The sequence below is a fragment of the Centruroides sculpturatus genome, unplaced genomic scaffold (assembly GCF_000671375.1).
Source record: "Centruroides sculpturatus isolate CEXI.00-Female unplaced genomic scaffold, Cexi_2.0 scaffold969, whole genome shotgun sequence".
Taxonomy (NCBI): Eukaryota; Metazoa; Arthropoda; class Arachnida; order Scorpiones; family Buthidae; genus Centruroides; species Centruroides sculpturatus.
This window is the reverse complement of record NW_019385162.1, coordinates 173,908-201,644: the sequence shown is the minus strand read 5'-3', so window position 1 is coordinate 201,644 and position 27,737 is coordinate 173,908. Positions and strand designations below refer to the sequence as shown.

General features: G+C 30.4%; 1 protein-coding gene across 1 annotated transcript in view; it reads right to left on the bottom strand.

Annotated features, from left to right (window-relative positions):
- LOC111635625 (6-phosphogluconate dehydrogenase, decarboxylating-like) overlaps nucleotides 1-26,610 on the bottom strand; it is a 57,939-nt gene extending 31,329 nt beyond the window's left edge. The window contains exon 1 of the mRNA XM_023380641.1: nucleotides 26,496-26,610. Within this exon, the coding sequence (XP_023236409.1) occupies nucleotides 26,496-26,512 (17 nt within the window). The 5' untranslated portion in view covers nucleotides 26,513-26,610. The remainder of the gene's footprint in view (nucleotides 1-26,495) is intronic.
- Nucleotides 26,611-27,737: the final 1,127 nt, after the last annotated feature.

The window sequence follows — 27,737 nt, the reverse complement described above, 5'->3', positions numbered from 1 at the left end:
AATTTTTAAACAAAAAGAGCAACACCTTTTACATACTGTATATATATATATATATCCCTCAAAATATAGAATATCTTTATTAAAGAAAAAAGTGAAGCAGAGGGGCAAAAACTATATTCTAAAAAATAATAACACTTAAGGAAGCTCCTCAAATATAAATCCATTCATATCGCTTTACTAGAACAAACAAACAGATTTACTAAAATGTTTATGATTGGAGTAAAACAATACCAATTGGATTATAAAAAATATTTTGCCAACTACCCTCAATAAAAATTGAGGAAAATGACTAAAATATTTTATAATGCTAATCAGACACATGAATATAAAATTGATAAAGGAATCTGCCAATAAAAAAAATTTCTAATAAAACAATTATTAAATCTACTTACAAAACCTTGAAATTATTTGTTTAGTTTTTCCTTATGAATTTAATATATTGATAATAAATTTATTTACTAAATGATGGATTTAAAATAGATTTTAAAAAAGATTTAATCTTTTACACCAATTCAAAATTATAATATTGTTTCTCTATTCAAACACCTTTCATAAAAAACCTACAATCTATAAATTATTACTATTCTCAATATTTTAGGCAGCAATTTTATTACATATTTTATACATCAAAATGTGTTTTAAAATAACATTCAATATAAATATATTTATAAACTACTTTTGTAATAAAAATAATTAAAGGCTATCATTTTTATAATGCAATCCTCAATTTTTAAACCCATTTTTGCTTGTCTGAAACAGATACATCTTACATTTGCAGTCCAAACAACAATCAGCAATAACGGTGAGTAGACTATATTATGCATTATTCTTCAGTAATAGATCTATACTGTTCAACATTTAGATTAGTTCATATGATCTTTGCTGGTAATTAGCATTTAAGCTTCTTTTTAATGTGCAAAAAGCTTTCAAGAGATTATTATTAATACACTATTAATTGTACTTAATAATTGGTTACAGATTTAGGTGGCTGAATATTACTTATTTCATGGGTTATTTGTACTATTTTTCTAACTTTGTCAATTAACAAAATTTAATTAAAAAATTTTTGTATGAATGGGAACCCCTTAAAAAGTTATTCTTAAAATTAAAGAATACAATATATCAAATTTTATCATCACATTTATTTAAGAAAACTTTTTTGATTATAATCTGCATAAAGATATTTGGGAAATTTTACCACCATAAAATCTATATTTTATATTAAAACATTTTAAAGTATTTATTCATTGAGGAACATATCAGTTGTAAAACAAAAAATTTCTTCAATAATAATAATAATAATAATAAAGAAATATGGTAAGCCAGTATTAAACTAATAATTTTTAACATATTTTCAATCTGCTCCCAATTAACTTTCAAAACTGTCATATTGACCCCATAGGTCAATATCAAATAGGGTTCTCAAACAAGATCCCAGTTGTCTTTTTAACCCAGGAAATATCCTGGGAAATTCTTCTCATCCCAGTAAATCCCATAAATTTCTTAAAAAGTTCACTTTTTTCTTATTTTGTGTTAAGGTTGAGAAAATTTTGCAAATAGAAAGTATAATTAACTCAAACTGTCAGAATACATTTGTATTTATTAATTTTAAACCTAGTTATTAGTTTTTAAATTTTTGCTCATAATGGCAATGTCACAAATAGTCAATCAATATGTAGCTTATTTGCGGCAGGACTCTGAAAATCCTTTACTTGTCAGAACCTGTAATACTTGGAATAATTGTGGTATATGTTGTCTTAATTTTTAACCATGCCCAGTAGCTTCAATAACTGCATAACATCAGGTTGTGCAAATTGGTCAAGGATACAAACGATGAAGTCTTCAAGTATGAAGTGTTTCTTCATAAACCTGATTATTAAAGACAAATGAACTGCCGAATTATTGGGCTATAAGCTTGATGTTTCTATTAAAGCAACCAAGATAGAGAAATCAAGAATACTAGAGAGCAAAAGAAGTACTACAATCTCGAAAATGAACTAGAAATCTTCCAGGCTACAGGTGAAAAAAACACATAACATTGGTCTTCTCTTAAATGCGTTAAACACGATTCCACTCACATCAATTGAATCAGAAAGAGCATTCTCAGTAGCAGGACTTTTTATTACTAACTCGTAAAATAAAAATCAGATTGAGTGATTGGAGTATTGACCATCTTTGCTTTTTAAAATCTTAATACAAAATATTATTGTAAATTTTTATAATATGTTTTATTTAAAAAATGAAAACTACATAAAGTTTGATCTAAGTTCACTTTTTTAAATTTTCAACTCAATTTAAAGCATTTTTGTTGTTGTTGTTGTTGTAGTATGAAGTTTCCAGTAAACTTTAATAAATGTTTTCTATTTGGGAACGTTTCTATGTAATTACCAGGTTATCTGTTGCAAATTTACTCATTGCATTCATCACCTGTACTCATGCATTTACTCTTCTGGTAATTTCCTAGTCTATCCTTCCATTTCTATCAATCATGCTTCTCAAATATGTAAACTCATTCACTTATTCCAGTTTACCACCAAGCCCAACATGCAAGCCATTTGCTCACCTTTGCATTCAAACACAATCACCTTAATTTTATTCATATTCATTTGCAGCATATTCCTCACATACCTTTTCAAAATTAGACATAAGAGCCTGAAGCTCTTCCATGTTCTTTGCTAACAGCACTGTCATCTGCATACAACAAATGACAGATTTATTCATTTCCAATTCTCATTCCACACTCAAGCACCTTGGATCTCCTTATGCATGCATCCATGAAAACATTAAACAACCAAAGAGACAACACACTCGACAATACTAAAAGACAATCTCAAAGTTATAGAAATTAATTGCTGTGATGACAAAATAAATCTGATATTAGTATTAATACTTATTCCCAAACAATTGTAGTGCCCAAGCACTATGTATAGTTTATTTCGTTTATTTTATATATATATGATGTGTCATGTTGGATTTTGTTGTAAAATTCCGTTGTAAATTGTGAACAGGTTGGGCCCGTTGCGCTTGTTGATTGGTCAATGACCAATATCACGTGTGTTTCACGTCACACCCAATAGCGGGAAGTATAAATATTGGAACACCTGTCCTTTTCAACCACAAATCACTCAGACAGTGCCATCCACATATATGTATGGTCTACTGTTTTATACATTGCTCTCATACATCTTAGTAATATATCTCTCAATCTGTAATCACATAATACTTGCCATAATTTCTCCCTATTCACTCTATTATATGCTTTTTCTAGATCAACAAACACTACAAACACTTTTCTACCCATATTCAATCATTTCTCCTTAATCATTCTTAATATGAAGATCTGATCCACTCACTTCTTCCCTTTCATAAATCCACACTGCATATTCATGTAATATTTTATAAAATAATGAGAGTAAGGGTAAAAGGCCTACAGCTTGATAGTGGTTGATTCTCCATGATATTTTTTTAGAGTAAAAAAATTCTACAAATGTATGTGTGTTATTCAGACAATACTAAAAGACAATCTCAAAGTTATAGAAATTAATTGCTGTGATGACAAAATAAATCTGATATTAGTATTAATACTTATTCCCAAACAATTGTAGTGCCCAAGCACTATGTATAGTTTATTTCGTTTATTTTATATATATATATGATGTGTCATGTTGGATTTTGTTGTAAAATTCCGTTGTAAATTGTGAACAGGTTGGGCCCATCGCGCTTGTTGATTGGTCAGTGACCAATATCACGTGTGTTTCACGTCACACCCAATGGCAGGAAGTATAAATATTGGAACACCTGTCCAAAGTGGACTTTCTGGTTCTTGTTTCTTGAGTGATCTACAGTCAACGTATACCACGTATAAGAGTGTCGGTAAAGAAGAAGAAAGGGACTGACACGTGTGAACTTTCGAATGAAGAGAATGGAATCCAAATCCATCGTATAGAATATGCCCATTGTTCGTGAAATAAGTGCAAAATATTAAAACAGGAAACATCGAAGGACTTCAGAAAAACATTATTTTGTCAGTATGTTGATTATTGTGTTCTTTTAAAAGGAGAAGTAATATCTTCAATCCTTTTCTCGTATATTGTATGTGTTACCTAATCTTGTAAATTTAAATAGAATTATGTTCCTCACATGTTTTAGAACAGATGAATATTTTGTAAATATTTTTGATTAAACCTTTGTTACTAAAATTTAACCAGATTTGTAAAGTCCTTAAATTAATTTGTCCGTGCCTTGACCCTCTAACATCGCCTAACAGACCTAGGTCTATTGGGGCTTAACACAATAAACATATTTCCAATACCAAAAATAATGGTATTTAATCCTATCTACATTACACCAAGTATTCTTCATGAGTAGATGAACAGTGAACCGCAATAACAAGTCTTTGGTAAACACAAAGGGATGTTTATTCACCCATAGAGCATACAAACCACATACCCATATCCAAAAAGCATACATATCCATACAAACACGGCGGCCTTCTGTACAAGACAAAAATTGCTTCTTAACCTAAAAGCTTGTGGTTTTATAGCACAAGGGCATTGTCAAAATATGTAAATGATAGTGAATTTACATGTGTTCTCAAACCTTTGAGAACGTATACATAAAAAACACTAATTTCCCCATCAAACAGGTTTGAACCGGAGATCTTCAGATTATAGGCAGAGATGCTAACTATTGTGCCATGAAACTTGATGGTTGAAAAAGTGTGAACTGCAGCAATATATGCATACTTCAACTTTAGATCTCTCATATTTATTTTCTGTATATCAGTCTACACATTATTATTAGATGCTCCTAATCAAACTTTTATCTTAAAAGCTGATAAATTTCTGGTAATTTCTCCTTCTGTATATAATATCATTTCAGTAAGAAAACTGTTAATTAATTTGCTGTTTTTTTTTATTGCTATGAAGCGAAGTATAATGATTAAAATAATTATATACTGTGTGATTCAAAAAGTGTAAAAGTAAGTCAGAAATACAAAAACAGTTCATTTTCACCTAGGAACATAAAGCAACAAATGCCACTTGGAGTTTCTAAAAGTAAAAGAAGAATCACACACAAAGGAATACACAAGGTGTACAACATGTTTATTAGACACACAGTATGTTTACAAGTTCAGAGGAGAAGTTCAAAGTTCTTTCCACCAGCTGCAATACATGCCTTGCAGCATTGGTGCATGGATTCACAAAAGTGTTAAAAAAATGCCAGCCCTCTTGCAGACAAAGCCTTTGAGGAGAAAGAAAAAGAATGAAAGACAAGTTGTGTGACTGTGACAGCCAAGCAATGGGTCCACCCTAGTCAATCCATCATTTATAAAAGACTCCCGCACATCCAGGCTGAATGAAATGTGCAGCACTCTGTTGTGCTAAAACCATATCCATTGGCACATTGATACAGTGATTGAACGAGAACCGTATTTTCAGTGTGGTATGGCTGCTATCAAGCACATTGATACAGAAACATCATGCAATAGTTCCAGCAAAATCTCCTCCAGAAATATCCTGCAACTACCCCTGTCTAGGCATATTGGAAGAAGGTATGGTCCAAGTAAAAGCCTCCAGCAATGCCTGCCCAAACATTTGTGCTGCTCAATAACACTTAACTGTAAAGGTGTATAGATCGGTAGTTATCATATGCTTACACATGCAAATTATGAACATTAATTAACAATGCCTTCATGTTAGAAGGTAGCTTCATTAGTGAAGAGAATCCAAACTGGAAATTGTTGCAAAAATCAAAATTTAGATTCCACACACTAGCAGTAATCTCCTAGTTCCAATGACGGGACTCTCATGAAAGGGGTGTAACCACTCTTCATGTAATACTCACCACAAGCTGAATTGAGGTACACCAATGTACTGCAAAACAGCTCTTGTACTTGTATTGGTACATGAATTGTGTTCAATTTGGTATATGATTGTTTCTTCCATGGCATGTGTATAAGTTGTTTAGTCCCAACCCCAATGGCTGTTTACTTTCAATGATCCCATTTTACACAATCTCTGTTGCAAATGACAAATGTTTGATGATGGAGCACACATCTGTTTGGGAACCATTCATGATACAATTGCACCACAGCTTGTCTGTTTCAATTCACTGCCCCATAAGCTAAGTTCATATCTGCCACCTTAGTATTATTCTAATGATGCATCCTACTCCTGCAATGTCAATGACCCAACCCAATTTCTGGTAAATAATGCTTCTAGAACACTCAGGTGACATTTATGGTTATGTATTCCTAAGTAAAAATGGTTTGTTTTTGTATTCCTGATCTGTCTTTAGACTTTGTCTCAGACCTTTTGAATCACCCTGTATACCATATCTATATAGTGGGTGATCGGTTAACAAAAAAATCGGATAACGAACACTTTCACTAAAGATTTTTATGTTCAGACAACAAACACATGATCAGATAACAAACACCTCACAGAACAAACACAAGAAGCAGCGACGTAAAATAATGAATACCAATTGGTCTTCCCTTGTCTTCAAACAACAATTCAAAATTTTTTGGAGTGCAGGAGACGTCAACATCAATGCTCAACCTGGTATATACTGATTGGATAGTATTCCTCAGGTCGACTCAACCTGAGGAAGAGCAAACAGATTGCTCAAAAACGTTTGTCAAGCGATATACAATATATACGCGTAGAGCACCAGTCACAGGTTCCAGATTGTGTAACATTGATTTCACCCCGATGCTGAAAGTGGAACAGTTCCAATATTTAAATAAATTGAACAAATATGTTGTAAATAGAATAAATGTAAAACAGCTGATTAAAAAAAATGATCAGATGATAAACTGAAATTTGATTGAAGATACATGATAAATCAAAGTAATATACATGCCAGATGATTTTTCCTTACATGCCACTTTGGGCACATGTGCCATGGGTTTGCCACACCTAATTTAAATGATGCCACTGAAGAGAGATTTGAAAGCTGAAATGGTTCAGGCATGGCAGAGTGGCAAAGGTACCGTATAATGTTAAGTCTACAGGACAAATGTACCAGTAGCAGATACTCATCCACTATCTAGCAATATAATTTTTTTTAATCATTCCTGGTTTTTTAAACTAATTTTTGACTTTTGCAATATTTTTGACAATAATAAATTTAAATAAAACAAAATTAAGAATTGCTTTTACTTTTTCACAGATTTAATATTAAATGTAAATAACAATATTATTATGATAAGTATTGATGAGAGTTATTTTGACCATTATAATAAAAAGCATGCAGAAGATTAACTTATTTTTTCTATTTTTTCAAATTATTCTCCTCTTATACAGAAATTACCTTCTCAATAACTGGAACAAATTACAAAGTACAATCAACAAAGCTTGACAAAAGATTGACAAAAGTTTTCGATCTTAAACTATCTATAGATCTGCATCAGATCTACATTATATTCTAAGTTAGAATGTAATGTCTCATATATAGTATAATGTCGCAGAACAAAAGTGTGAGAACCGAGGGGGTAGTGTGCTGAGCTTCTCCCCACTTATTGGCTTCTATGTCAGGGATGGATTCGATAAAGTGAGTGGGAGGGACAACAAGATCGCGATAAGGTGTTGATTGTACTTATGGATAACACAGACTTAGTTATAAGAATAACATATTTAATTAACTATTACACAAATGAATACAAATCAAGGCTACAAAAAGGGAATAATCCAAATATATTTCGGAATCGAAACAAGAATATACAGTCGTCAATATAACATCTAACATCTAACCTATACAAGGCATAATATCTTTTAAGTTTAACTAAGTGAATCTATAACCGAGAGAGCGAGAGATAAAGACTTGGAAAGATTATCTTTTTAACCACGGCGATCAAGATTTCGGAAGTGGGTATGTTGGAGTTCGGAGCAGGGAAGCGTAGAGGTTCAGCCTGAAGTCTTCCCTTGGTGATCGCCTGATCGTCCCGAGGTGCAGGTGCGACCCCTTTTTATACACGTCCCATAGGGGGGAAAAGTTTGTGGAACATCCTGATGCAATTCCATGTAAGTTTGACTGGTCGAGAAAAGTTTAGATTTCTGACAATTAGTATAAACATTTCGGCAGATTTATTACTTTTGCTATCCTTTATTGTCACTCTTCCTAACCCATAAATTTGATAACAGGTGTCAAACTAATGGAATTAATGGCTGGAGGTGACTAAGGTTAGGATATGTATTGCAACCTTAGTAATAATTGTTCCTTTGGTGGGTTATCTGATTGGTTTTATCATCAATAAAATTGGATGAAGAAGTGAGGGGGTTGGTTTGGTTCGAACTCCACTTGCAGGTGACCTTCCAGGTTACCCTCTATCATGTAACGATTTGAGGTTTTTGTTAATTGGCAAGTTAGTTTGCAACTGGCAACGAAGGTGTAAATAAATTATTCCCGGGAGAGGGGAGAGGTTTGGCAGTCATTCGAAATGATTTTGAAAGTAAAGGTCAATTATCAATGTGATGTTTAAAGTCGAGGTTAAAGGTCCTTCTGGGAACTGAGAAAGAAGGAAAATAATGATGAAAAAAAATCGTAATGTTTTAAGTTTTTAAAACTCCCAAAAGAGTTCAAATCCTCACACAAGTTTTAATTCTTACATTAAGTTTCTTTACCTGATGTTAAAGGTTTTGTTAATTGTACTCCTTATATAATTGATAATTTTACCTTAAACTAAACTATTTTAATTAATTAACATACCAATTATATTACAATTAACCTATTTTTCAACCAACTTATTTCGATCTTGGCATGCTGTTCTACAAGTGACCAAGTTGTTTGGCTTTACATTTTGAATGCAAAAATGTTGGAAGTATAATCAACTTTTATTTTAGTGACTGTTGCCATAATGAAAACAAAGTTTATTCTACCATTTTCACAAGATTCTTGAGTTCTTTTCTGTGCTGTTCTCAAGTGCTGGAGAATACCTAACAATGTATTCTTTAGATATCCAGTAGAATTTCTGCATATGATTGAGATGAGTTGACAGGTACTTTACCACATACGTTAACATTAAATTTGGAGCTTCAGAGCTGTAGTCATGCTCATCAGGAAACACTAAAAAAGGGTAGGTTAATGAAATTAATTATATGTGGTATGTTTGACAACACAATTAACATTGAGAACCTAACAGGAAAACATCACAGAAACATTTACATGCTTCCTTGGATAGCATTAACTCCAAGTGATGGTACTTTTCTTTTTACAATTAAATGACTTCAATTTTCCTATCAAGCTGGCATTTGTCATGCCAGTGGACAAAAGTCAAGGACTGACACATTCATTTTTATGCAATAGAGAAAGAGATGAATGAAAATAAATGTTGCCAGTTATTTCATCAAAATATCATTAGATTTAGCTAAAAAAAAAAAAAAAAAGCTAAATCTAATGATATCACCTTTAAAGCTAAAATCTACTATTTTTAGCCTTAAAGTAACAAAAAGAAGTACTGTATCAGGTTGTAACAAATTCTGTCCATAAAATTAAAAATTTGATTGATTTATTTTATATAATTTATTTTTCAATCATCAATGTATTGTCACTTATTAGATATAACCTCAAGCTATCTTTCATGCTACTTTTTGATACCCTGTTGGAAAAATTCTCCTTGTTTAAAATCAAAACACACTGACACTATTTCTGAGATCTTCCCGAGAATTAAAGTTCTTTCCATCAAGATAATTTTGCAATCTCTGAAATAATTGATCTGAAGGAGTAAGGCAAAAAAAATTGGAGGAACATGGCTAGGAAAAAATGATACATTTTCCTAGCCAAGTTTTTCCAATTTTTTTTAGAGGTAATAAAAGCTGTGTAGACAAGCATTATGTTGTTGGAATACAACATTCTACCTATTGACAGCGCTGGACATTTTTCTCACAAAGCTTCATCAAATGGTCCAATTGCTGACAGTAAAGTGATAGTTTCATTCTTTCTTAGCAGCTCAAATATACCATACCATGGATATCTCATCAAACACTGAGTAATGTCTTCAGTGGATAAAGACTGGCTGAGGTGCCACTTTATCTTTGGGACAAAATCACTGATGATGATGTTTAATATTTGTATATTGTATCCATTTTTCATCTCCAGTAATTATTTGAGTATAAGTAAATCATCTCCAGTAATTAAAAAGAGCACAGAGATAACGAGTGTACAATGAAATGTACACATTGGTACAATGTTCAAGTTCTGCTGGCAATAGGTCATGCAGCATCAAATTTTCCAATTTCAGCACTTTTCTTAGCTGTTTCAAATTCTATTGAATGGTCATATGACTTACAACCAGTTCTTGTGCAAGTTCACATACTGTTGTGAAGAGTTTATTTTTTACCTGCGTTTTCAGCACAAGACAGAATTTATGTTACAACCTGATAGTCTGATTTACAGAATACAAATATGTAAACAGATCTTGAATGATACCAAGGATTAAACAGGTAAAGCCTGAATTTTAAGCTTGTTCTTGCTTCATCCATTTGTTTTTAGATAATGTCAGCTTTATCTGCTTGTGATTTGGATAAAGGGTACTATGTATGGATAAAGTTCAAAATTAATAGATTGTTACTTGTTTTAACCAAAATACTTTGATAAAGTTAACATTAGCTGGTTAAATCTAGTTTTATTTGATTCACAGGCTTCAGTCATAACATATACTGTATATTATTAATTCTATTTTTTATGATTCTTTTTAAAACTAATAAATACAAAATTCTACAATAGCATTCAGAGAAGTTTTTTGTTACTTTGTACTCTCTTGTTCTATATCAAGAACTTTTTTATTCCAAGTTCAAAAACTGCTCTAGTTGGGCTGCAATTTGAAAAATTTTCACTATAAATTTCACTGTTGTCCATCTGTAAGACTTTCCTTAATCTCAAGAACAGAGTTAGATAAAAGACAAAACCAAATACAGTATAGAAACCTTAGGGGGCAGGAGGCCTCAATTAACTATATAAGAACTTCCGATGCAGATCAGAAGTCACATTATTCAAAAATTCTCTCCTGAAAGGCATTAGATAGATAACTGGCACAACTCTATTGTTAAAGGAAAAGTATGATGTACAGGGGCAAGCCACCACTTATTTGAGATGGAGAGCTTATATTTTAAATTAAATAAATTAAAAATATGATTAAAAATTGCAGCCCAGCATTGTGATGGGGTCACAAATAANAAATCCTTAATTTAAAATAATAATTACTAGTAATAAAACAAATTAAATTAGAAGTAATTACAAGCCAAAGTAATAGATAAAAAAGTATAACAACAATGAACAATTTTTAAACAAAAAGAGCAACACCTTTTACATACTGTATATATATATATATATATATATATATCCCTCAAAATATAGAATATCTTTATTAAAGAAAAAAGTGAAGCAGAGGGGCAAAAACTATATTCTAAAAAATAATAACACTTAAGGAAGCTCCTCAAATATAAATCCATTCATATCGCTTTACTAGAACAAACAGATTTACTAAAATGTTTATGATTGGAGTAAAACAATACCAATTGGATTATAAAAAATATTTTGCCAACTACCCTCAATAAAAATTGAGGAAAATGACTAAAATATTTTATAATGCTAATCAGACACATGAATATAAAATTGATAAAGGAATCTGCCAATAAAAAAAATTTCTAATAAAACAATTATTAAATCTACTTACAAAACCTTGAAATTATTTGTTTAGTTTTTCCTTATGAATTTAATATATTGATAATAAATTTATTTACTAAATGATGGATTTAAAATAGATTTTAAAAAAGATTTAATCTTTTACACCAATTCAAAATTATAATATTGTTTCTCTATTCAAACACCTTTCATAAAAAACCTACAATCTATAAATTATTACTATTCTCAATATTTTAGGCAGCAATTTTATTACATATTTTATACATCAAAATGTGTTTTAAAATAACATTCAATATAAATATATTTATAAACTACTTTTGTAATAAAAATAATTAAAGGCTATCATTTTTATAATGCAATCCTCAATTTTTAAACCCATTTTTGCTTGTCTGAAACAGATACATCTTACATTTGCAGTCCAAACAACAATCAGCAATAACGGTGAGTAGACTATATTATGCATTATTCTTCAGTAATAGATCTATACTGTTCAACATTTAGATTAGTTCATATGATCTTTGCTGGTAATTAGCATTTAAGCTTCTTTTTAATGTGCAAAAAGCTTTCAAGAGATTATTATTAATACACTATTAATTGTATTTAATGATTGGTTACAGATTTAGGTGGCTGAATATTACTTATTTCATGGGTTATTTGTACTATTTTTCTAACTTTGTCAATTAACAAAATTTAATTAAAAAATTTTTGTATGAATGGGAACCCCTTAAAAAGTTATTCTTAAAATTAAAGAATACAATATATCAAATTTTATCATCACATTTATTTAAGAAAACTTTTTTGATTATAATCTGCATAAAGATATTTGGGAAATTTTACCACCATAAAATCTATATTTTATATTAAAACATTTTAAAGTATTTATTCATTGAGGAACATATCAGTTGTAAAACAAAAAATTTCTTCAATAATAATAATAATAATAATAAAGAAATATGGTAAGCCAGTATTAAACTAATAATTTTTAACATATTTTCAATCTGCTCCCAATTAACTTTCAAAACTGTCATATTGACCCCATAGGTCAATATCAAATAGGGTTCTCAAACAAGATCCCAGTTGTCTTTTTAACCCAGGAAATATCCTGGGAAATTCTTCTCATCCCAGTAAATCCCATAAATTTCTTAAAAAGTTCACTTTTTTCTTATTTTGTGTTAAGGTTGAGAAAATTTTGCAAATAGAAAGTATAATTAACTCAAACTGTCAGAATACATTTGTATTTATTAATTTTAAACCTAGTTATTAGTTTTTAAATTTTTGCTCATAATGGCAATGTCACAAATAGTCAATCAATATGTAGCTTATTTGCGGCAGGACTCTGAAAATCCTTTACTTGTCAGAACCTGTAATACTTGGAATAATTGTGGTATATGTTGTCTTAATTTTTAACCATGCCCAGTAGCTTCAATAACTGCATAACATCAGGTTGTGCAAATTGGTCAAGGATACAAACGATGAAGTCTTCAAGTATGAAGTGTTTCTTCATAAACCTGATTATTAAAGACAAATGAACTGCCGAATTATTGGGCTATAAGCTTGATGTTTCTATTAAAGCAACCAAGATAGAGAAATCAAGAATACTAGAGAGCAAAAGAAGTACTACAATCTCGAAAATGAACTAGAAATCTTCCAGGCTACAGGTGAAAAAAACACATAACATTGGTCTTCTCTTAAATGCGTTAAACACGATTCCACTCACATCAATTGAATCAGAAAGAGCATTCTCAGTAGCAGGACTTTTTATTACTAACTCGTAAAATAAAAATCAGATTGAGTGATTGGAGTATTGACCATCTTTGCTTTTTAAAATCTTAATACAAAATATTATTGTAAATTTTTATAATATGTTTTATTTAAAAAATGAAAACTACATAAAGTTTGATCTAAGTTCACTTTTTTAAATTTTCAACTCAATTTAAAGCATTTTTGTTGTTGTTGTTGTTGTAGTATGAAGTTTCCAGTAAACTTTAATAAATGTTTTCTATTTGGGAACGTTTCTATGTAATTACCAGGTTATCTGTTGCAAATTTACTCATTGCATTCATCACCTGTACTCATGCATTTACTCTTCTGGTAATTTCCTAGTCTATCCTTCCATTTCTATCAATCATGCTTCTCAAATATGTAAACTCATTCACTTATTCCAGTTTACCACCAAGCCCAACATGCAAGCCATTTGCTCACCTTTGCATTCAAACACAATCACCTTAATTTTATTCATATTCATTTGCAGCATATTCCTCACATACCTTTTCAAAATTAGACATAAGAGCCTGAAGCTCTTCCATGTTCTTTGCTAACAGCACTGTCATCTGCATACAACAAATGACAGATTTATTCATTTCCAATTCTCATTCCACACTCAAGCACCTTGGATCTCCTTATGCATGCATCCATGAAAACATTAAACAACCAAAGAGACAACACACTCGACAATACTAAAAGACAATCTCAAAGTTATAGAAATTAATTGCTGTGATGACAAAATAAATCTGATATTAGTATTAATACTTATTCCCAAACAATTGTAGTGCCCAAGCACTATGTATAGTTTATTTCGTTTATTTTATATATATATGATGTGTCATGTTGGATTTTGTTGTAAAATTCCGTTGTAAATTGTGAACAGGTTGGGCCCGTTGCGCTTGTTGATTGGTCAATGACCAATATCACGTGTGTTTCACGTCACACCCAATAGCGGGAAGTATAAATATTGGAACACCTGTCCTTTTCAACCACAAATCACTCAGACAGTGCCATCCACATATATGTATGGTCTACTGTTTTATACATTGCTCTCATACATCTTAGTAATATATCTCTCAATCTGTAATCACATAATACTTGCCATAATTTCTCCCTATTCACTCTATTATATGCTTTTTCTAGATCAACAAACACTACAAACACTTTTCTACCCATATTCAATCATTTCTCCTTAATCATTCTTAATATGAAGATCTGATCCACTCACTTCTTCCCTTTCATAAATCCACACTGCATATTCATGTAATATTTTATAAAATAATGAGAGTAAGGGTAAAAGGCCTACAGCTTGATAGTGGTTGATTCTCCATGATATTTTTTTAGAGTAAAAAAATTCTACAAATGTATGTGTGTTATTCAGACAATACTAAAAGACAATCTCAAAGTTATAGAAATTAATTGCTGTGATGACAAAATAAATCTGATATTAGTATTAATACTTATTCCCAAACAATTGTAGTGCCCAAGCACTATGTATAGTTTATTTCGTTTATTTTATATATATATATGATGTGTCATGTTGGATTTTGTTGTAAAATTCCGTTGTAAATTGTGAACAGGTTGGGCCCATCGCGCTTGTTGATTGGTCAGTGACCAATATCACGTGTGTTTCACGTCACACCCAATGGCAGGAAGTATAAATATTGGAACACCTGTCCAAAGTGGACTTTCTGGTTCTTGTTTCTTGAGTGATCTACAGTCAACGTATACCACGTATAAGAGTGTCGGTAAAGAAGAAGAAAGGGACTGACACGTGTGAACTTTCGAATGAAGAGAATGGAATCCAAATCCATCGTATAGAATATGCCCATTGTTCGTGAAATAAGTGCAAAATATTAAAACAGGAAACATCGAAGGACTTCAGAAAAACATTATTTTGTCAGTATGTTGATTATTGTGTTCTTTTAAAAGGAGAAGTAATATCTTCAATCCTTTTCTCGTATATTGTATGTGTTACCTAATCTTGTAAATTTAAATAGAATTATGTTCCTCACATGTTTTAGAACAGATGAATATTTTGTAAATATTTTTGATTAAACCTTTGTTACTAAAATTTAACCAGATTTGTAAAGTCCTTAAATTAATTTGTCCGTGCCTTGACCCTCTAACATCGCCTAACAGACCTAGGTCTATTGGGGCTTAACACAATAAACATATTTCCAATACCAAAAATAATGGTATTTAATCCTATCTACATTACACCAAGTATTCTTCATGAGTAGATGAACAGTGAACCGCAATAACAAGTCTTTGGTAAACACAAAGGGATGTTTATTCACCCATAGAGCATACAAACCACATACCCATATCCAAAAAGCATACATATCCATACAAACACGGCGGCCTTCTGTACAAGACAAAAATTGCTTCTTAACCTAAAAGCTTGTGGTTTTATAGCACAAGGGCATTGTCAAAATATGTAAATGATAGTGAATTTACATGTGTTCTCAAACCTTTGAGAACGTATACATAAAAAACACTAATTTCCCCATCAAACAGGTTTGAACCGGAGATCTTCAGATTATAGGCAGAGATGCTAACTATTGTGCCATGAAACTTGATGGTTGAAAAAGTGTGAACTGCAGCAATATATGCATACTTCAACTTTAGATCTCTCATATTTATTTTCTGTATATCAGTCTACACATTATTATTAGATGCTCCTAATCAAACTTTTATCTTAAAAGCTGATAAATTTCTGGTTATTTCTCCTTCTGTATATAATATCATTTCAGTAAGAAAACTGTTAATTAATTTGCTGTTTTTTTTTATTGCTATGAAGCGAAGTATAATGATTAAAATAATTATATACTGTGTGATTCAAAAAGTGTAAAAGTAAGTCAGAAATACAAAAACAGTTCATTTTCACCTAGGAACATAAAGCAACAAATGCCACTTGGAGTTTCTAAAAGTAAAAGAAGAATCACACACAAAGGAATACACAAGGTGTACAACATGTTTATTAGACACACAGTATGTTTACAAGTTCAGAGGAGAAGTTCAAAGTTCTTTCCACCAGCTGCAATACATGCCTTGCAGCATTGGTGCATGGATTCACAAAAGTGTTAAAAAAATGCCAGCCCTCTTGCAGACAAAGCCTTTGAGGAGAAAGAAAAAGAATGAAAGACAAGTTGTGTGACTGTGACAGCCAAGCAATGGGTCCACCCTAGTCAATCCATCATTTATAAAAGACTCCCGCACATCCAGGCTGAATGAAATGTGCAGCACTCTGTTGTGCTAAAACCATATCCATTGGCACATTGATACAGTGATTGAACGAGAACCGTATTTTCAGTGTGGTATGGCTGCTATCAAGCACATTGATACAGAAACATCATGCAATAGTTCCAGCAAAATCTCCTCCAGAAATATCCTGCAACTACCCGTCTAGGCATATTGGAAGAAGGTATGGTCCAAGTAAAAGCCTCCAGCAATGCCTGCCCAAACATTTGTGCTGCTCAATAACACTTAACTGTAAAGGTGTATAGATCGGTAGTTATCATATGCTTACACATGCAAATTATGAACATTAATTAACAATGCCTTCATGTTAGAAGGTAGCTTCATTAGTGAAGAGAATCCAAACTGGAAATTGTTGCAAAAATCAAAATTTAGATTCCANATAAAAAAAAAAAAAAAAAGCTAAATCTAATGATATCACCTTTAAAGCTAAAATCTACTATTTTTAGCCTTAAAGTAACAAAAAGAAGTACTGTATCAGGTTGTAACAAATTCTGTCCATAAAATTAAAAATTTGATTGATTTATTTTATATAATTTATTTTTCAATCATCAATGTATTGTCACTTATTAGATATAACCTCAAGCTATCTTTCATGCTACTTTTTGATACCCTGTTGGAAAAATTCTCCTTGTTTAAAATCAAAACACACTGACACTATTTCTGAGATCTTCCCGAGAATTAAAGTTCTTTCCATCAAGATAATTTTGCAATCTCTGAAATAATTGATCTGAAGGAGTAAGGCAAAAAAAATTGGAGGAACATGGCTAGGAAAAAATGATACATTTTCCTAGCCAAGTTTTTCCAATTTTTTTTAGAGGTAATAAAAGCTGTGTAGACAAGCATTATGTTGTTGGAATACAACATTCTACCTATTGACAGCGCTGGACATTTTTCTCACAAAGCTTCATCAAATGGTCCAATTGCTGACAGTAAAGTGATAGTTTCATTCTTTCTTAGCAGCTCAAATATACCATACCATGGATATCTCATCAAACACTGAGTAATGTCTTCAGTGGATAAAGACTGGCTGAGGTGCCACTTTATCTTTGGGACAAAATCACTGATGATGATGTTTAATATTTGTATATTGTATCCATTTTTCATCTCCAGTAATTATTTGAGTATAAGTAAATCATCTCCAGTAATTAAAAAGAGCACAGAGATAACGAGTGTACAATGAAATGTACACATTGGTACAATGTTCAAGTTCTGCTGGCAATAGGTCATGCAGCATCAAATTTTCCAATTTCAGCACTTTTCTTAGCTGTTTCAAATTCTATTGAATGGTCATATGACTTACAACCAGTTCTTGTGCAAGTTCACATACTGTTGTGAAGAGTTTATTTTTTACCTGCGTTTTCAGCACAAGACAGAATTTATGTTACAACCTGATAGTCTGATTTACAGAATACAAATATGTAAACAGATCTTGAATGATACCAAGGATTAAACAGGTAAAGCCTGAATTTTAAGCTTGTTCTTGCTTCATCCATTTGTTTTTAGATAATGTCAGCTTTATCTGCTTGTGATTTGGATAAAGGGTACTATGTATGGATAAAGTTCAAAATTAATAGATTGTTACTTGTTTTAACCAAAATACTTTGATAAAGTTAACATTAGCTGGTTAAATCTAGTTTTATTTGATTCACAGGCTTCAGTCATAACATATACTGTATATTATTAATTCTATTTTTTATGATTCTTTTTAAAACTAATAAATACAAAATTCTACAATAGCATTCAGAGAAGTTTTTTGTTACTTTGTACTCTCTTGTTCTATATCAAGAACTTTTTTATTCCAAGTTCAAAAACTGCTCTAGTTGGGCTGCAATTTGAAAAATTTTCACTATAAATTTCACTGTTGTCCATCTGTAAGACTTTCCTTAATCTCAAGAACAGAGTTAGATAAAAGACAAAACCAAATACAGTATAGAAACCTTAGGGGGCAGGAGGCCTCAATTAACTATATAAGAACTTCCGATGCAGATCAGAAGTCACATTATTCAAAAATTCTCTCCTGAAAGGCATTAGATAGATAACTGGCACAACTCTATTGTTAAAGGAAAAGTATGATGTACAGGGGCAAGCCACCACTTATTTGAGATGGAGAGCTTATATTTTAAATTAAATAAATTAAAAATATGATTAAAAATTGCAGCCCAGCATTGTGATGGGGTCACAAATAAATAATTGCTTGTTATTTTAAAAAAACATGTTTAAAAAAAATTTAATTTTAGTTTTAACTATACACTAGTTTTACAAAACAGTATTAAATACAGTATAGTTTCTAGCTTATAACATTTTATTCACACATGAAAATAATAATTTTTTAAAAAATTCTTGGTAATCATAAATAAAAAGATTTATTTTTTAATCTCTAAATAATGATTATATCAATTTAAAAAACCAGAAAATTATTATTCTTCTGCTCTGGAAAATACAATTTCATGATCAAAAAACTAAATTATAAAAGAAAATGTATAGATATCATTATAAAAATTAATTTATTAATTAAAGTATAAAAGAAACTTTAAATAATTATCCATTTCTTCAATATTTTTATATTAAAGAAATTGATACTTATTTAAAGTTTTTTTTTACTTAAATAGTATTCCATTAAACTTGATGAAAAAGTTTTATGTATAACAAAATGATTAAACTATCCAAAAGCAAGAATTGTGAGGATCATTTAAAAAATTTTGTCAAAAAAAATTTTTTTATCATATTCAAAATAATAATCAAAACTACAAATTGATACACATTATTACATAAAGAATGAAGATTTTAAAAAGTTCATTTAAATTTCTGACAATAAAGAATTCTTAGATGTTCTAGCTGATGTTCTATGTATGGACAACAAATTTCAATATCAGATAAAACATCTAAGAAATAATGGATATTTAGACTACTTCAACTGATTCAGTAGCTAATGCACAAAAACTGAAGACAAAAGTAGCAGAAGAATTAGGGTTACCAAATAACCAGATGCAAAAGGAGGACAATTCCTATAGGAAAAAGTCAAAAAGTAGGACACACAAAGGACAAAAATTTTTGTAAAAAAAAATTTTTTTTATTGAACCTTTACAAATATGAATGCAATGAAACACATACTTAATTGTTTGTTTTAATTAAGCTTGCTGCATGAAATCATATTTTTCTGATGTGCTGACTCTGTTTAGCAGTTGTTTGTTTCTTAAGATTTCATCATAAAATTCTAAACAATTATGATTGTTAAAGTTGAATTTCACCATAACCAGACTTTTTATTGTTTCAATTGCCATTCTGTTTCATTCATCTGTCCAGAGATTCCACCAGACTCTTTCAGTGGTGGCATTGTGTGTGGGAATTGAAAACATGTATTGGCAAATTTTAGACAATTCAGAATGTAATTCTGGATTGTCTGTTGCCTAAAAAACCAAGTCATTTTTCACTTGCTGGTTTTTCATTTAAATTAGAATTTTCTTTTAAATGATTTTCCAAAGAACTATACTGATTTATACACTTTGAATCATCAACTGCAATATTCCTTTCATTTAGATATTCAATACTTTTCATAACATCCTCCCAGACAGGGATTTTTGTAAGTGACATCCAATTAAATGGCAAAAATTGAACAGTCCAATGATTTAAGTATTCCAGTCTAGTTTGATACATAATCAAGCAATTTCTTTTTACATTTTGGCATTCTTTCTCCAATTCTGCATTTTTCTTCAGAATTTTATTCACTGTCAATGGGAGAAAATTTGTTTCTAACCTAAATTTTAAAATATCAGAAACTTCTTCCAAAATAGACATCGTTTCTATAATACAATTAGATTATTTTTCCATTTTTAAAAGACTTTGGTAAAAACTGTAGGCTAATGAATGTACAAACATAAGATATGCTTCATTTAATGGGTTTTCAAAGAACGATTTAAGCACAACAATAGATAAGAAATAACTTTTTAGTGGCTCATACATTTCTATTACTTGTGCGATTACTGGATATAAGGATAACCAACAAGTCTTGGAATGACTAAGAATTTGCTTATATTCAACTTCGACAAAAGAATAAAATTCTTTTAATTTTTCAACCCAGACAGTATAAATAGAGAAGTGTTTAGAAATCTTTACAAGAATGCTCTCAATATTAATGGATAAAGAATCTACAGCATATTGAATACAATTATTTACAATTTTCACTGTACATCTGCTACCTTCTAAATGCATAATGCCTTGTCTTAGCAATGCAAACACATTATTTTTCCAACATGTCCACATAACCCAAAATTTGTGTTGCAGTTGTCTTCCCCAAAAGCAAAACATTTTTGTGAACAATTAATTTTTCTCAGTGTATTTGTTAACAAGTCCTTAATGGTAGATGCTTTTTCGTTTGAGACTATTGGAATTGAACATAAACTTGTCCAGATGGCATCAGTTTTGTGATTAAAATAATGAATTATAACTGGAAATGTCTTTGCATCCTTGTGATTGCTACCATCAGTTGCAATTCCTATGAATGGAATATTTTCTAACTCTTCTAATGTCTTTTCTAATGAATAGTGTGCCAAAACACTAATCAAAGCTTATGTATTGGTTCTGGCAGAAGAAATTCGGATTGCTAACATCGAGTCATTGAAAATTTTGGAATTCAATTTATTTGTGCAATCTAAAGATTTAAAGCTGAAACGATGTATGACTGTGTGGTAAGCTAATGTTAATTCAGTAGCAGCAATCTTCTCCTTTAATTTGGAATTGTGTGGTGCAATAAATTTCTCAATCCGAACATTACTTTCAATCAATGTAATATTTTTCTTATGATGATCTATTTTTAGATGTTGCTCTAACAATGTCTTTTCTTTATAAGCAATATTCAGAGTTTGATTACAAATTGGACAAAATGCTTCATCTTTGTTAGTAGCTTTAAACATTTTAAAGCATTTTTGAAGGCCACTGAGCCATATCTCTTTAGGAGAAAGTTGGTTAAGTCAGTCACTGATTACATCCACAAGTAGTGTCGTCATCATGCCGGAGGAATGATACTGGACTGCAAAGGAGTCCAACAGTCATTGTCACAAGTTCATTTTACAGAAATATATACAAGGATTACAGTTACACTCAGGCCTGCCGTAAGCGGGCATGCAAGGCGTGCACCACACACGGCAGCAGCATATCGAGCGATCGGTCATGCAATATTCAAAGTCATTGTCATAATACCCACCCTACTTATAGCATAAGAAATGTCTTTGCATGGAAAAAAAAAATCCGACTGGTATGCAATTACTATATTCTTATTTTATATTATAGCTTTAATAGTGCCTCTATTGGCATTTATCAGAATTAAGATGCAATGTGAAACGTCTGTCGGCAGGTTGAACCATCCGGTGGCACCCGAAAGCCAAATACCCATAGTCATGCTCTATAACAGAAGTTGACAGGACTGGCGAAAATAGGGAATCCTCACAGAGCTTCCTTCTCAATTTGTACTTGTATGCATTCGAACAGTTCTATCGTATATCAAATTGCAATTATTTTGTTAATAATTCTTCTGACGTAGGCCTAAGTATAATTAATGATATTTTAACTTGGTTAGGATTTAAATCTGAAGCTTAAAGATGATTCAAGTAGTAAAACAGACATGGACGGTATTGATTTGTTTAATGAAATCAATACTTTAATATTGCATTTTCTAGAAAACCAGTCTAATGATCCACAAACCCTATTACAATATCTTTTTATTAATGATTTAATTTCAACATTTCCGAACATAGCAATAGCACTAAGATTACTACTTATATTGTCGGTTTCAGTTGCATTTGGTGAAAGGTCCTTTTCAAAGTTAAAAATTACAAAAAAAACTATTTAAGATCAACAATGCACCAGCAAAGACTAAGTAATTTAGCTATAGTTTCAATCAAACACGAAATCTTTAGACAGCTTGGATACAAAAAAATTGATAGCAGATTTCACAAACATAAAGGCAAGAAGAGTTCAATTTCTGTAGATAAATATTTATATGGTTTTTACACTTAAGTACACAAAAATAACTTAGTAATAATAAATAGTTTTTCTTTGTAAAGTATTTCTTTTCTTTTTTTACACTCTTATGAGACAACACTAAAGAGCCTTTCTGGCAAGCTCAGCGTAGGTAGTTGTAGTTAAACAGGGGGCAGCATAATTGGTATTGTACACGGGCGTTCAAACAGCTAGCGGCGCCCCTGGTTACACTGACTGTGGAAAAAATATTCAGAGCGTACGATGAGGTGAAAGTCCGAACAGAAGTATGTCTATGTGGACAGGTGGATATGGGAGACTATATTCACCCATCTACCCTACAAGTGACACATGGATCACCTACAAAAGTAGGACATTTGCTGTTTTTGTTCAAAGGAAGGAGGACAGAGGACTGTAGGTCAAATTGTAGGACATTTGGTAACCCTAAGAAGAATGGTATTAACTTCCTTTACTTATCTGAAAGATTAGAGCTGGTAGGAAGCAGATATCATAGACAAACCAGAACCTGATACCTGCAGCATATTGTAAGTTAAATGAAATACTATTTAAGTAATTAACTCCATCTGATAGTAAAATAGAAAGCAACTATCAAATTCTCAATAGTTGATAAAAAGAATAAAGAAACCTATTTGTAAATTCTAAGGTATATACTGTACTTAACTTATTATTTCCAGGTAAATTGTGAAGAAAAAAGATTTTTTTTCCCTATATTATAAATATTAGTTTTGTTTTGGTCAAGCCAATAAATCCTATCATTAATAAGCTGTTCTAAAAGACAAATGGAAAATAAGGACAACAACATAAATCTAATATAGTTATTATTTGGCTATTATAATATTAGCTATATGATAATATTAGCTAAATAATTAGGATTGAACAATGATTGAAATTAATAAATAATTAAACAGATATTTATTATTTTTTCAATCATTGTTCAATATTAATTATTAGACATGCACAGTGTACACTTGTATGTGATATATGATAAGTGCTGAGTAAAAGTAATGTTAATAAATCTTACTAACATTACTTTCATAGCTCTTTTTTATGGGCCAAATAAAATATACAGTAAAATTTATGTAAACAAGAAATAAATAATTTTTCCAGTTTGGCAGATTTCTGTTTTGAACAGGTTCTTTTTTTAATGTACAAACTCGCTCCATTCCAAAACATTTTTCCATTTAGGAAGATTTCCTTTTTATTCAGGTTCTGTTTGGACATATTTTACGGTATATTAAGTAATTTAAGTAAATCTTTTAACTTCATCATAACCAAAAGAAAAAATACTTATAAAATTGAAACAATTCATTACTGCAAAATATGGATTCCCACTGCACAATTCAAAATTCCCATTATACATTTTGTGTCCAGTTGCACATTGGAATATATGCTGTAAGAACCATTAGGAACAGTGATGGTTTTCATTAGAGATAAGCAGTGGTGCATCCAGAAGAAAGACAAATGATCCTGGCAACCCCAAACTAAAAAAAAAAAAAAAAACTNAATACAGGGACTCACAAAATTTCTTAAATGAGGGGTACAATCTAGAGATATGACATGTCACGGGGTACGCAAATGAAAAAAGGTTGGGAACCACTGGTTTAGATCAAAGTGCCTACATATTATAAGAGAACAATAGATCGAGAACTCTAATCTGGTCAACAGTGGCACACCCAAGGGGTGGGCCAATGGGTCCTGGCACCCCCTAAGTAAAAAAAAAAAAAAAAACTAGTAAATTTTCCAAAGATCTTTTCCAGATTAAAATTGATGTTTTTTTATTTATATTGTGTTGTGTCTTCTATATTACATATGAATTAGCAGTCATGTAAGATGGGAAATTTTATTGAATTCACATTTCTTTTTTTATTTGTCCAACTCGGCTCCCCAAGATTAAATCTTGAGTGCACCCTGGAGGTAAGTACAGAAAAAGATGCCTATAATTGCTAATATTATAAGGCTGTAGCTAATATTATATGCCTATAGCTAATATTATAATAACCAAATAATAACTATGTCTATAGCTAATATAATATTCTTCTCTACATATTAGCTATAGCTAATATGTAGAGAAGAAAAATAATGTATTTATTTCAAATCATTAGTATATAGGGNATATTATAATAACCAAATAATAACTATGTCTATAGCTAATATAATATTCTTCTCTACATATTAGCTATAGCTAATATGTAGAGAAGAAAAATAATGTATTTATTTCAAATCATTAGTATATAGGGAAATAGAGAAAGTATTTGAATATTAATTCTATATATTTGCAACATTAACTATATTATCTCTAACTATATATTTAAACTCTGAATTTATCAAATTATCAAGACTTGATTACAAGCCCACATTTAACATTTGATAAACACACATTTCAAAACCTATCATGAAACTATCTTAATTAACAATGGTCTAGCCACAGATCAAAACATAATATCCATCACTCAGAAATATGTACAGTACGAAAAAAATAATTTATAAAAATTTTTAAACAGGAAACAGAATATTTTAAATATTAATATTATTTACACAGTTTAATCTTATTGGAAATTTTCTAAACAAATCTCTTTAGATTTAAGTTTGAAATTTATTCAATGATTTTGTCCAATTTATTTAATAATAAAATTTGATATAGTCTTAATAAAGATTAATAAAAAATGAGATTAATTCAAAAATGATTTACAGTTTCAAAAATAATTGAATTTATAAACACTCTTAAAGGTTTTTTACAATCTAGGTAAAGGCAGAAAAATCAAAATAGAAGTTACAAGCATATATAATACTTATAAATATACTTAGTACTCAAATTAAAGCAGAATTTAAATTTTTAAAGAAATCATTAGCCATTTGTGTTTCATATATTGAACATAAATACTGTATAGTAATAATGAATCTATAATAGATATTTTTTGTTTTTCCTTTAATTTGATCACTACAAATTCTAAAATTAAAATAAATAGATTAGAATTTAATTTTTTCCTCTAAAAAGAACAAATTAGTTGAACACTTTGTTCACTATAAAAAGAAGTGTTACAAAATTAATTAGATGACAAATACTAACAGCAAACAAATTTCTTAATAAACAATTCTATAATCAAAATATTATAAGAACACAATTTATAACTGAATCTTGTGTATTTAAACTCTATCCTGATTACAGTCAGAATTGACTAAAATTTAAAATATTTCTCTTATTAAAAGAAATGTTTTAATTTTAAATGTGAATATACTGTATATTACGTTAAATCAATTCTTTAAATCACGTGTAAGCCAATAATTCTTAATTTTATTCAATCTTTTATAATTTTCTAAAAATCTATAAATTTCTCTAGATTTCCTTTATAAACTATTACTTTATATAAAACTCTATGTAAATCCGGTTTAGATCAGCATATTCGTTTTCCTCTAATTCTCGTTATTTCAACAGGAAAAATCCTTATTTATCACCAACTCTTACTCAACAATCGCAATTTGTTTGCATTTCTCTACATTTAATTTACTTCCATTTCTCGATGCAGAGACTTTACTAAACAATTCCATATAGAATAAAAATACATAAATATTCTATATTAATTATATATTTTCTCTTGATTCCAGCATTAAGTCGATCGCTTTGCATATATAATTCTATATACCTCTAGGCCCTTTAAATAGTTTCTTACTTTTAAACTTTTCAGGTTATGTATCGATATATTTTAGGTATTAGAAATGAACATTCTGACAGCATAAGAGACTATTTTAAATGCATTCAGAGGATAATAACCATCCCATTTATACTCTCTAATTATAAATAATTCGAATAAAAGACAAGAAATTCTTACTTTTGTGAATCAACCATGGTATCACGCTTTGCCGGTTACGCTACTGATCAATTTCTTCTCCTGTTCTGCCAATCATTTCTCATGGTTAAAATACATTGTTGGTAGCGCTAATAGCGGCAATTTTTGTAACTATTTTACGACAACGGCAGAAAAATTATTTCATTATGCAATCGTGCCATACATAAGTGATTTAATTATAGCTTTGGCTATGTCATTTCTGTTCCGCTTTTTTACTTCTTAAATTGTGCACCATTTATAAGAAATCTGATTTATTGAGTAACTACTTAATTGAATATTTAGCCTAAATAAGAAATTGCGACTCGTGAAACAAAAAACAAAATTTTTTAAACGAAGTTTAAAATGGTATTCTTTATATTATCTACGAATAAATGACAGTAAAAGTTTAAATGATTAATCATCATTTTTCATCAAATTGCAATCGTCAGCTTTAAACGATTGCTCAATTGCAGTAAAGATCCGGTTATTTTTTTATGAGCGATTTGGATTAGCCGCGCCCATAATAAACACAGTGAGGATTACATCTATCATATTTAGGGTGACCACATGGCTACGAATGAAAAAAAAGCACAAATGTTTTCTCAGTAACTACGATTATAGGCTATACGTAGTTTGTTAGCAAATAAGTTATGATGTAATTTATACCATAAATCAAGAAACGCATTTATTGTGAACTTAAAATATTTACGTTATTGTCTCCAAAATTCTTAAAATATAAGGTATTCGCAATAATTTGAAAAATTCCTCTTGGCACCACTACAAGGCGAAAAGTACTGTACATGTCCAGGAAAAAATAAGATGGCCTTGCCATGTCCATGTTCCGTTAGTTTTCGCGCTCATAAATCTGAACTAATTCAATCTCAATTTTTTTTGTTGTTTCTGGTTTTTCTTTTATAATTCAGATATTTAAAATAGTTCTCCCTCCAACTTTCACCCCTTTCGATTATAGAAGATCATATTATCCTCCGATCGAATCCATTTCATTCCCAAAAGAATCGAAATACGGATATATAGGCTATATATATTATACAGACCTGTAAAGTAGGTATTGATTTTAATTATATATATAGTCGTAAAACACTTCACAGAAAGGTCTAAATCTCATCCCATTTGTAGTTTTCAATAGCAATTTGAACTTCAATTTTTAAATATCTTCCAAATATAAATAAATGTACACATAAATACACATATACATCATCTAATGTGTACGTAGAATAGGCAAAC